Source organism: Hemicordylus capensis, chromosome 6 (genome assembly GCF_027244095.1).
Source record: "Hemicordylus capensis ecotype Gifberg chromosome 6, rHemCap1.1.pri, whole genome shotgun sequence".
NCBI classification, from domain to species: Eukaryota; Metazoa; Chordata; class Lepidosauria; order Squamata; family Cordylidae; genus Hemicordylus; species Hemicordylus capensis.
Genome location: NC_069662.1, coordinates 17,643,610 through 17,656,453, shown reverse-complemented (window position 1 = coordinate 17,656,453; position 12,844 = coordinate 17,643,610). Strand labels below are relative to the sequence as shown.

Sequence of the window (12,844 nt, the reverse complement as noted above, 5' to 3'; positions counted from 1 at the left end):
CTGTAGATGCAACTCATTTTCATTTTTCATCATTAATTCCACGTTTGTTAACTATGGAACAAGGCTATACATCCCTCACTGGCTTATCATTTCATCTTCTGAAGCATAAGTCAAACATTTACATGTTTATGGGTGCAGCCATTTGGTCAGAAACTTGATTTTAAAAATGCAAAAATCCTCATGCTGCTGAATTTTGCATCTCAGGTGAGACTCCACCATTCTGTTGTGCATGCCCTATATATAGCATGACAGAACTTTCAAGTGGGGAGGGACCCTGGAAGTCTTCTAATCCAGCCCCCTCCTCAGTGCTAGAATCTGCTTCAGCATCCCTGAGAGAGAGCTGTTCAGCCTCTGTTTGAAAACTCCTAGTGAAGGACAGCCCACCACTGCACAAGGGAAACTGTTCCATTGTCAAACCGCTCTTACAGTTAGGAAATCCCTCCTGCTGTCGAGCCTGAATCTGCTTCCATGTAATTTCAACCCACTGGTTCTAGTTCAGCACCTGGGGGCAACAGAGAACAAGTCAGCTCCTTCTGGGTAACAGCCCTTCCACAATTCCTCCTAAGATTTGTTTTCCACTCCCCTTAACATCTTTGTGGCCTGCTGAATCCATTTCAGTTTATTAGTGTCCTCCTTAAAATGCAGTGTGGAGAAATGCAAACAGAGATCCAAGTGAGTTCTGACCACCACAGAACAGAGTGGAAGGATTACTTCTCACAACTTATGCCTCTGTTAATGCAGCCCAAGACTGCATTAATCTTGGCTTCCCCTCTTCTCTGGAACACTCTCCCCCTCCCCGCCAGATTCATTCAGCCCCTTTCCTGGCTGCTTTTAAGGCCCTTCTAAAGACCCACCTGTTTCGCCAGGCGTTTGCCCTTTAATTTTTTTTTTTAATTGATTGTTGTTGATATTTCTGTTGTTCACTGCCTAGAGTCTTTGGAGGAGGCGGTATATAAGAAGTTTCAATCAATCAATAAGCTTTATTAGCAGCTGTATCACATTGCTGGCTCATGTTCAAGTTGTGGTCTACTAAACACACCAAGATTCTTTCCCCACGTACCACTGCCAAGCCAAATCTTTACAGTACACATTCTTGAATCGGAGCAGTGGAGGAGAATCTCTTTGGGGTTTCCACACAAAAAAGACAAAACAATAATTACTCAACTGACAGCATCTATTCTGGTCCCTTTTTCAAGAGGAGGGGTGGGAGGAACCAGAAAGCAACACTCACTAGGAAAGAGTACTGGGTTGATCTCCCAGCCCTATCAGGAGACAGATACAAAGGAAGGTTCTATATGATGCTTTTGGCAATAGCCAAACAGCATCCAAGCTGTGGTGTTTTGGATCCAGAAATTGGAAGCATCACAGCTGATTGCAAAGCAAGTTCAGCACTTCAGAAATCACATTTGGAACTCATCTAGGAGAGCTTCTTGATATTAATTAGTACATTGCTCTTTAGGATCCATCAGCAAATAATGGTCTGACCTAAGGTGTCTTGTACTGCATTTGGCACCACTTCCACATTTTTGCTTTTAAAAATAAATTTAAAAAGATGAGTGAGGGAGAGAGGTGTGTATGTGTGTGCATGAGAAAGGGGTGTGTGTGTGTGCCACTATACTTTTATACCAGTTCTATACTAGTTATCTGGCTTCTCCCCATCACCCTGGGCACTGCAGTTTGTTGAAGGTACTAAGAATCCCATTAGAGCTCTTTACACTGCCCCACCCCTCTGGAATTACAATTCCTAGAGTTTCCTATGGAAAAGGAATGACTGTTAAACAACATGGCCATAGCACAGATATACCTGGTAAAAGACAGAGAGACTGTATATATAGTATGTCTAAAAAGTTAAAACTAGCCCATTGAGGATGACACTGTGGGCCCCAGGTCTAAGAACCAGTGTGGTGTAGTGGTTAGAGTGCTGGACTAGGACCGGGGAGACCCGAGTTCAAATCCCTATTCAACCATATTTGCTGGGTGACTCTGGGCCAGTCACTTCTCTCTCAGCCTAACGTACTTCACAGGGTTGTTGTGAGGAAAAACGTAACTATGTACACCGCTCTGGGCTCCTTGGAGGAAGAGCAGAATATAAATGTAATAAATAAATAAGAAGGCTGAAGACTATGCCATCAGTCCATCCTTTTGTACAGTTCTCTTTCTTTTGAATGAAGTTTACAGCCCATGACTGAGTTTTGTCTGCTCCTCTACTTCCTTCAATGGCACCCCAAATCTACTCTTTTATGGTCAAACCACCTTTACCCCTTTGCTGACAGTCTTGGATCATTCTCCGGCCCCTAGACAAAGCACCAGCTATCTTAGCTAACAATTCTGCTTCTGTTTCCATAACTTGTGGGGGGGGAAAGGATCAGTCAAGGACCCCTCATCCTATTGGGGTGTGTGTCCCTGACTACTCCTCTTAACTCTTGCTCTTTGCTCTCATTTAAGAAATCTTAGTTCACACCAGTTGCCAGCATGGGGGTAAAATTATTCCTAGACTACACCACTTACAAACATACGAAGCTGCCTGCTTCTAAATCAGATTGTTAATCCATCTGAGCCGGTCTTGTCCTCACTGAGTGGCAATGGCTCTGCAGAGTTTCAGAGGCCTTTCCCTGATGGATTGAACTAGGGAGCTTCTGCAGGCAAAGCACACACTCTGCCAGGGAGGGGTAGGGGTAACGAGAGGGGTGTGTGTGTGTGTGTGTGTGTGTGTGTGTGTGTGTGTGTGTGTGTGTTTAATGTGAATGGAGCTAGGGTTTTTGAAAGCACAGAGGAGCACTCAGAAACACAATGCCGTGCCTACAGTCTGATGTGGTATAGTCCAGGAACAGTTCTACCCACTGTTTTACACGAACTAGACTGAAGTATCCAGAGTTGTCATCCATAGGAAACCCTTTACACAACTGGAGAGAAGGATTTGTCACCAGAGCACCCATGGCTGCCCTGCTCACTATTCCTCTTCCCTCTAGATTGTAGCCCTGCGCCATTGTTACAAAAGTGTGGAGGCTGTACTGAGGTACAGAATCCACGAGAGCTTGCTACCAAGCCCTGGCCCCCACTCTCTGCCCACAGACAGTTGCTGACATTAGGAAAGGTATTCAAAGTAATCCCACTGAAATTAAAGAGACGAGTGAGGCCTAACCTGTCTTAAAGCCTAACTTGTCTTGGTTTCAATGGGACTTCTTTGAACAATTTTCCTCATCATGTCAGCCAGAGGCAAATGTTGTACTTGAGAAGAAACTCTCCCCATGCACAATGATTGATTCCTCAGACAAATGCTTTCCTCTGGTACAATGTGGCTAAAAAGCTTGTAAGTTTGAGGGCGGGGTTTGCCAGCAGCACACTCTTGTGGAGACTGTACTACCCCATAGTATTAAATACATATATAAACAAAACAAAAAAGGACAATAGAAAAAAGCTTTATTTTTACTTAGAATAGTTTTTTGTTGCAACTTTGCCAACAACAACAGTTATCTTGCAATAAACCTATTTGCATTACAAATACCTTTAACGGAAGTACATTATGTAAAACTTGAATGTAGTCTTTTTTATTTTATTCAGAGGCAGCTCATGATGCGTGGCCCTAAGCTGTAGCTTGCTTAGCTTGTGCCTAAATGCAACACTGTACAGCCTCCATGCTTTTGTGAGAGGGCTCATACTGTCTTATCCCACAATCTGTAGATTAAATTCTGAGCTGGGAACTGTGCCCATATCACCATTATGTAGAACAGTCACTTCAGAAACACCAAATGAAGGCACACAATCAGATGGTCACATAGTTGTCTTTATTTTAGCAACTCCCACTCTGTAAAGAGAGAGGCCTATTATTGCACCAGGTTTTGTTCTTAAAAACTCACATACAAATTATATACAACTGGGGTGGCCGTGAAGGTGTGGCAGTGACACTGTGAAGGTAGGAGAGGGCACTGCAAGGTAACACTGTCCCCCATCCTGAAAGAGACAGTGTGGGACCCCTTCAGGGAAATAAGAAGGAATAGTTACCCCAACCTAAACGGTCCCCCTCCCCCATCCACTCTAGCTGAGGGATGCGGGTGGCAAATATATCTAATTTGGCTTAATATACAAGGATGCGAGTTACCAGTTACCCAAAGTTGTTTGCTCCAGGAGAGCTGCCAAGTCTCAAGCGCCACTCCAGCTCCTTAACTTGCCTCTTCTAATATGCCTGCCCAATCCTGCTGCCGCCACCTCTTCCTCTGTCTCCACTACCTCAACAGTCACTCCAAATCCCATTGCTAATATGAGCAAACTATCCGACCCCGCACAAAGCATCTGTGTGCTCTTTGGGGCCGGCGGTTACCTCTCCCCACCCCCTTCTGCCCCAGTCTCTGCTTCTAGGCCCAGCCACCTCTCCTCACCACTGCCACTTCTGCCCCCCCCTTCCCCACTCCTGAACCTTGCCTCGGTGGCCGGGCCAGGCCCACCACCTCTGGCCTCCATGGCTGGGCCACTGCCGTGGCAACCAATCCTCCTGGGTGCACCTCAGCCAATCAGGTGCGTCCGCCACCCAGCCAATCAGCTGGGCTCTGGGACACACATTCCAAGGCACACCCAGAATTAATATAATAGATGGATTTTAAAGAGAGAGAGAGAGAGAGAGAGAGAGAGAGAGAGAGAGAGAGAGAGAGAGAGAAGCCCCAAAGACCTAGGTGAGTCTAAGATGGCTACCATATCATTGTAAACCTAGCCATCATTGAAAACAGATCAAAAAGGGGAAAACTATGACACAATATGGCAACTGAATCTAATAGACTGGGGAAATAGGAGAGGAAACAGGAGTGCAAGTCTGCCCCCCAAAGGGCATTCGGGGCAGGCCAGAAGAAAGAACGAGGGTCTCATGGGTAAACAAGATGGATGTTGACACTGGTCACTATTTACCTCACTCCTTCAATAGTGTCAACACATGACTGAGAGAAAAGGATCAGCAGGTTTTGACTACAGTTAGTCTGAGTGGTGTGTGAAGTTATAAGAAGGGCTGTTGGCCACTAGAAGAATCCTCCATGCCACTATCACAAAATGGCTCCTCTGTGCCCTCTGCTCCCCCAGAGTATAGAGCCTCTCATCTGTATAACAAAACAGTTGATGGTGGCAGAGGAAGAAATTCGGACATTCTGGAAGCAAAGCATTGTGGGGAGTCGGTGTACTAGGGACAGGGTTTCAAACAGCTGTTTTCATATGGCCACCTGAGGGTCAAGCATTTCTGCAGAACCATTCATGCGAGACAGAAAATACTGCGGGAAAGGGCAGCCTGGGCCAGCAATGCAAATGGCGGCACAAAGGTTAAATGGGGCAACCACTAGCAATCCCAAGGGGACAATACTGAACCATGAATATGGGGCCCTCAAGGCCTCTATAGGGCTACCTCATAAGAGCATAGGATAATCACTTTCAAACTTGTTGGTATGTTCAGAAGTAAATCACAGCCACATGGTGACTGAGCCACAGGCTGCCCATGGCCTTATTTGGATAATTCTGGGAATGATATGCATACATGTGTACCCTCCCATATTTTTTTGTAGTTTTGGAAAACAAACAGCTAGGACAGGACTCCAGAGAGCTTCTGTCATGTTGTTCTGCCAAAGACACACCACCGGTGTGAGGCATAGACCTGTAAACCATCAAATGACAATTAGATGCCCTCGGAGTGGCAAATCAGAGTCTTCCCTTTCAACCCATTACTGAGGTAAATTCCTCCCCATCAGCCAACAGTTTCCTAAATGCTGCATAGCATTATGGGGATGAAGGAGGAAGCTAGGAGGAGCAGGACCTGTCCCATCATCCCACACAGGTCACAAAGCATCACGGGTTGGGGTATCACATCAAGCAAGAACTGCACAATTGGAGTGGTTAATCCGAGGCAAAGCCCCGTCCCATCACAGAAAGGGTTGGCAGCTGGTCCCACAGGAAGCACGAGAGGAGCGATGCTCCTCCTCCACCACCGCCATCCTTAAATGCTACTTCCTTTTTGCACGTTCAGCAGCGTCCAAAGCAGCCATGTTGCATGAGGCACAGACCAAGTGGATTAGGCTGATGAGACTCTTGGCGATGGCTATGGGGGCAGAAACCCACAGTACCAGGCGGTAGAGACCCAGGTGCACCAGCAGGACTGGAAAGAGCAAAGAAAAAGAAGTGGGTGGAAGTGAAGTCATCTGATATGCCCTAGAATTCCAGCCCCTCACTGAAGAGTCCCTTCAGATCTCTATACTCACCTTCTGGTCCTTCGCCAAAGCACAGCAGATACAGCATACAATAAAAGAGTTCGTTACCAGCACACATAATGAAGAGTACGGGCTGAAGAAAGAGGAAGACCACATCAGATATAGCAGACCAGGGGGAAAAGGATAAAGTAGACAATCTGCACATGTGTGTGCGCACTTTCAGTGGATAATCAAGGTATGTGCATGCACCTAAATACATGCTTTTATAAAAGATAAGTGTGTTATTAAAATATTGACTACCTTTTAATATTAAAAACATTCTAAGGCAGCTTACAAACATCCTAAACCGCCAAAAGATGTGAGTTTGGGGCGGTATAAAAATATGTTAAATAAATAAATCCTAAAAACCATGCAGTATCACAATATTATACAGTATATAAATATATATTTTTGAAATCCACGAGTACAATAAAAGCAACAGTCAGTTATCACAAAACAGCACTCAGAGTGTCCCAAAGGCTTTTGGGGAAATGGCCACTTTGACACTCAGTCCATCTTCTCCAATTTGAAGGGAATCTACTAGTACAACTTAAGATACAATAGCCACAGATGAAGATAGATGCCCTCTTCTAGGAGACAGCAAAATATAATAGGGATAAATGGAAGGCACTATTTCTCCTATAATTCACTGGGCATTACTGGGCATTTCCGAATGAAGTCACCCTTACGGTCCATTCCTTCCAAGATGGTTATTGAATCCTGGGAGTGGCAGATGGGGAAGGAGGAGAGAGGAGAGTAGGGGAATCTCACAATTCAGACTATGAGAGGCAGTGGTGGTCAGGTCTCGGATATTATTTTGAGCAGAGGATGCCAAGGGATAGGAAGCTGGGAGATTGCAAAGATGTGATGGGAAAGGGCAGAGAAGGAAGACGTTCAGCAAGAAGAGTTCGTAAGAAATATCACTCACCCGGGAGCTGTAATAGACCCGTAGGATCCGGTTCCCCGACAAGTCAATGCTCTTGTGGCTCTCAGCACCTTTTACCACTGTGCTGGTTGGGGCAGAGACAGGAGTTAATTGCTCTTAGCATTTCCTCCCAACACATTCCCAAACTGCAGCACTCCCTTCCACTCCTCCCCCTGTCCAGATTTTTCCTTTGTTGGATCTTCCTATCTCGGCTTAACAAAAAGCCTCTCTTTTCACACCTCCATCAGACCTGGGTTTTTAAAAAATTATTATTATTCTTTCTTTTTTACCAGATATAGGAAAGAGTGAAAATTTGCAACTTGTATAGAAATGTTCCCCTAGGCTTCTCCCTGCCCCCGCCATATGCTAGCTTTCACCAACTGTAAATATATATAGTGCTTTAGAATGTCCAACAGGCCTCCTGTATAATATCTTCTTGTAACTGTTATAACAACCCTATAAGGTAGGACAGTATTAACACTATATTGCAGATGGTGGGGGATTGAGGCTGAGAGCACACCGCGGGCCTAAGGACACCTAGTGAGTGTCACCTAGTGACACCTAGTGACTGGCAGAGATCAGATCTGATTCACAAAGTTATAGAAATCGAAAATATAGTATATATATAGTATATAATATAGAAATCGAAAATAATGAATAATAATAATAATATGTGGGAGAGCATTCATACACACAATCCCCAATCTACAGTCTGAAGTGGTGCAGGCCAGGAAAGACTGTACCACAAGCTTATTCTGCCATTTGAAGAGGGTTCACGTTTGCAAGCCAATTCTGAAGGAAAGGAACACATTATGCTAATTTGGAACACTGCAAGGCTAATAAGGGAACGCGAAAAGTTACAGCCCAATCACTTACAAAACATACAGCACATTTACTCAGAAGTAAGTCCCAATGGATGGGGCTTAGGACTGTGCATAGGACTGTAGCCTTAGTTTCAGATCAGGGACAGCCCCCGACCCCAAAGGTACTCAAGAGGTCATGTGCCTTGCACTGCTAAGGTTAACCCCTCCCCTTTCCTAGCAGATACCTGTGGAGATGCAGCCAATGGGAAGCCACATCAAGGCTCATGCTGAGTTGGAACAAGAGGGCAGATTCAGGGTAGAGCATAGCCAGGTTCACCAACAGGCACATGGTGGCACAGCGATCTGTCAACATGTCCAGCATGGCGCCAAAGCGAGTGCCTGGGAGGAATGGCATACATTAGGAGGGACCGGGAGCTGCATGTGCCGAATGTACACACTGAGAGGGAGGTGCTCATACAATATACAGCAGGCTGCTCAACTGGTGACCCACCAAACTGAATATCCCTATCCACCGCCAAGACAGTACCTCCAGTGACTGTTGCTGGTGTCCATCTTATGTTTCTTTTTAGAATATGAGCCCTTTGGGGACAGGGAGCCATCTCATATTTGTTTTTTCTCTGTGTAAACCTCCCTGAGCCATTTTTTGGAAGGGCGGTATAGAAATCGAACAAACAAACAAATAAATATGGTTGACCAGCCACATATTGTCACCTGCCCACAACTTGATGGCCGACATCCAGACTACAAAGTGCTGGTGCTGAGTTCCCACCTATAGCAGTAGGGCTACATGACCCTCAGGGACATATTTTCAGGCGGCACAAAGTGCTTCTGGGAAAGGGGAGGTAACTGAAATTTGTCCCTGTCCATTTGCTTGTACTGCATTAGAACCCCTTCAGCAGCACCAGCACTTCTGAGCCAGCACCCATACTTTGTTAATCTGGATGTACATCAGCAATTCTTGCAGTCCTAGGCAGGCAGCAAAAACAGGCGGTCCACTCAGTCCCTGGTAAACTGCCATCAATGGCTGTTGAGCTCTTTTTGGCTTGGTGGGCCAAAAAGTAATTATTTATTACTCAGAGACAGATGTACATTTTATGTTTAGAAAGTAGCTACATCATATATTGTAAAGGACTGATTTGTTTATTTTTATTTTTACATTTTATATCCTGCTCTTCCTCCAAGGAGCCCAGAGCGGTGTACTACATACTTAAGTTTCTCCTCACAACAACCCTGTGAAGTAGGTTAGGCTGAGAGGGAAGTGACTGGCCCAGAGTCACCCAGCAAGTATCATAGCTGAATGGAGATTTGAACTCGGGTTTCCCCAGTCCTAGTCCAGCACTAACCACTCTAACCACTACACCACACTGGCATTTGAAAAAAATTCAGAGTAATTTTGCAGCTACATCAATAGCACTTACATTTATATACCGCTCTATAGCTGAAGCTCTCTAAGCGGTTTACAATGATTTAGCATATTGCCCCCAACATTCTGGGTACTCATTTTACCGACCTCGGAAGGTTGGAAGGCTGAGTCAACCTTGAGCCCCTGGTCAGGATTGAACTTGTAACCTTCTGGTTACAGGGCGGCAGTTTTTACCACTGCGCCACCAGGGGCTCTTCTGATCAAGAAACAGAACAATGATCTGATCATTTCATTTAGTAACCAAAGCTAAGTTCATGAGATAGTTGTGTAGCCATTGGAAGGCAAAACATTTTTCAATCAAGGATATTGGGGGGATATATTGTCACACAGTATTAGGACAATCTCCATCACCCAAAAGACTTTTAAATTGTACAAACACGACTCAGGATTATTCCACAGGACTTCAGAAATAGTCTACTCAGTTTTGTCTTTGATTCATTTTCTACTCTTTTCCCCTTTTTGCATTTTATCTCCAGAGCCTTCCTCCTCCACTTCAATTTTTGACCTTCTTTGTCCCAGTCCTTTTAAAGAGCAGTTAGGGCATGACCAACTCACACTCTTCCTCCTTTACACAAACTAGCAGAGAGAAAGAGAGAGCTGAACCTGTCAGTTACCTCTCATTTGTATATACTGCTATGAACAATTATATCCATCATATATAATTAGCAGTTATAATGCCTATTCTTAATGATCTTGTGAGCTTTAACATATATTTCAAATTAAAATTATATAATCATTTTTTTAAAAAATCATTTTAACAAAAAATCCAATTTTTAAATTAGATTTTTTGTTAAAATGATTTTTGTTTTTAAAAACCCCAAACCAACAAAAAATGGATGTCCATTTTTTGTTGTTCTTGGTTTAAAAAAAAATCATTGGGTGGTTTGTGTTGCTGGGTGAAAGCCCACCCAACAGTGTTTTAATGCATCTTTTATCAACTCCCTTCATAAAATACTCATTTGCCCTCTGCTATTATGTGCAAACAGGAAGGAAGGAACCTACCTTGGTTAAGAGCCCGGGCTGCATGGCCATCAAAGGCATCAAGGAAACCACTAAGCAGGTAGAAAAAAGATGCTGTCAAGTGGGATGTTGGCATAAAATAGAAAGCCACAAAAGCAAAGATGATGCGGGCATAACCTGCAAAGGGAAGAGGAGGGAGAAAAGACTATGTATTTGAATCTTTTACTCTTCACCCAGCAGCCCCCACCCTCACCCCTGCACTAGTGATAGCTCTGCAAGCAGAAGGTCCCCGGTTTAAGATGAGGTAGCAGGTAACGTGGAAAGCCCCTGCCTGAATACCTGGAGAGCCACTGCCAGGGTGCCAGTGACAGCAGACACCACTGGGCTAGATGGACTTACGACTCGGTAGAAGGCAGCCTCCCATGTTCTCAGCAGGTTCCTGCCACCCACACCGTTACCCACTGTCCCAATTCTCAGTTTTTGAAGCCAGAGACATTCCAGGCTCTAAACCTCAAATCAAGGGGTGGCCAACCTGAGCTTCTCCAGCGGTTGCTGGACTACAACTCCCATAATCCCCAGCTACACTGAATCACAACACCTTGAAGAAGAGCTTTGAGTTGGCCACCCCTGAATTAGTCTGCAGCGCTCTCTGCAGAGGGGCTGGAGAGGAAGAGAAATGTATTCTGGGATTTAGGGACACTTTCTCCCCTTCGTTTTCAGTATATAAGGACAGTGCAGAAATGTCCAGGCTGACCCAGGTCGCAGACAGGCGAGTGATCTGTAGCCTTCAGCTACAGCAACAGCAACACTGCCAGTGATGAAGACAGCAGCCGCGCAAGTTGACCGGATGGGACAGTGTTTTGAGGGAGAGGAGAAAAGGGAGCAGAGCCACAGGCGAGCCACAACCCCTTAAGAGCATAAGCAGCACCCTGTAGGAGCCGATCAAAGGCCCAGCCAGATACTTCCAGGAAACCTCAAGGCGGCATCCAGTGCTCAGCATCGAATACTCGGAGATATACCGCCTCTGAGCATGAAACACCCCATCGGGCAGGGCCACCCCTGGCAAAGCCCCCGCCCCGCCCCAATCAAGAACCAGGCCTTTTCCTGCCCTGAAGACGTGCGCCTGGTGCCAATACTGCTCCTTCGCAGACCCTTCCCACCCAGGCGCCCACCCAGCCCATTACATACCAATGAGGTTGGGGACGAAGAGGAAAATGTTTTCTTGCGTCATCTTAGTGGCGGGTGCAGCTGCTGCTCTGTGGAGGTCTAAGCCTTCCTGCAACGCCTGCTCCAGGGTCCAATGTAAGATTTAGATCGTGTAACACCCACGCAACACACACACACACACACACACACACACCCCTCCCAGGGAACCCAGGAGTCCTGCCAGGCCCTCCCAAGCCGCTCCGCTATCCTCCCAGGGACCGCAGGAGCCCCGGACCTCTCGTGTGTCTCTCTCTTGTCCTGCTTTTCCTTTAGACTGCACCAGCTTTTCCCGGCTTCCGCAACGTTCGGCGGCTCTCTTCAAGTTGGAAAGAGAGAGAGTGAGAGAAAGAAAATGTTTGCTGTCTCTTTAAAAGCGCTTGTGATTAATTCCTCCCTTTACTAGGTTGGACTGTACCAGAAATGCAAAGAGGGGAGGACTACTTTAAAAAATAAAATGTATAAGTTGAGAGAAAGAATTGAATGTTGCTGCGAAGAGTCACTTTATTTTAAGACAAGAATTCCACACATATGCATGCTGGCGTCAACACTGCTTCTTTTTCCTTTCCATTCCGCTCTCCTACTCGGACATATCCGGAAGCAACTTTCCTCACCTCCACCCCAGCCTTTGGTGTCGGTTTGATCCCACCACAGAGCAGAACCACTCTTTAGGCTAGAGGGGCCAACTCCCTCCACCTATTATGCTAAAATGGGATATCGCAGCTCTTGGAGGACTGCTGCTAGAAAAGTCCCAGTCATCAAAGAGAAAGTGGGTTACACTTATAGCCTCCACCAGAAATTGGTGTTTTTTTTTAAAAACCCATTTTTAAAAGTCTTAAAAAAAAATTTTAAGCTTGTGGCCTCCTCTGTGGTGACCATTTGGGATCCGCCTCTTCTGTTAACCGGAGTGACTCTTCCAAGCCAATCAGAAACGACGGAGAGGAAATTCTATTTCCCACACTGTAAGGCTGTCAAATCTATACCTTAAATGGGCTTCTGAACTTCTTGTTGCAGGACACAATAGTGGTGGTATTATTGTAATACCGTAATATCTTAGACCTTGTATTTTCCAGCTTGCTGTTTGTATATTTTAACTGGTATTTTTATTTGATAAGTTATTGTGGTTTTATCTGTATTTGTTTTGTGTTTGCTAGTCACTTTGAGAACATTTAGTGAGAGAGATAACACCCATAAAGAATGAATGGATGAAGTTGGCACAGGGGTGAAAAGAACCATAGAGTCACAGTATGTAAAGGATCTTAATGCCCAACATTCTTTAAAAGAGCTTTTGCTC

General features: G+C 45.3%; 1 protein-coding gene and 1 long non-coding RNA gene across 3 annotated transcripts; one reads left to right on the top strand and one right to left on the bottom strand.

The window, feature by feature from the left end:
* Positions 1 to 3,766: 3,766 nt before the first annotated feature.
* Positions 3,767 to 11,674, bottom strand: CDIPT (CDP-diacylglycerol--inositol 3-phosphatidyltransferase). Of its 2 annotated transcripts, none has more exons than XM_053263797.1 (6): positions 11,536 to 11,674; positions 10,390 to 10,524; positions 8,189 to 8,342; positions 7,144 to 7,225; positions 6,228 to 6,309; positions 3,767 to 6,124 (listed from the first exon to the last, which is right to left on the bottom strand). In XM_053263797.1, the coding sequence occupies exons 1-6, from the start codon at positions 11,576 to 11,578 to the stop codon at positions 5,973 to 5,975; spliced, it is 648 nt and encodes a 215-aa protein (XP_053119772.1). In that variant the 5' UTR covers positions 11,579 to 11,674; the 3' UTR covers positions 3,767 to 5,972. The 2 variants fall into 2 exon arrangements, with proteins under 2 accessions (XP_053119772.1, XP_053119773.1); XM_053263798.1 differs by having other exon boundaries at positions 10,390 to 10,439; positions 11,536 to 11,667.
* On the top strand, positions 4,599 to 11,540 carry LOC128330642 (uncharacterized). Its single transcript, XR_008310183.1, has 4 exons — positions 4,599 to 4,667; positions 5,996 to 6,411; positions 10,374 to 10,447; positions 11,068 to 11,540. It is a non-coding gene; the product is annotated as an uncharacterized LOC128330642 (long non-coding RNA).
* Positions 11,675 to 12,844: the final 1,170 nt, after the last annotated feature.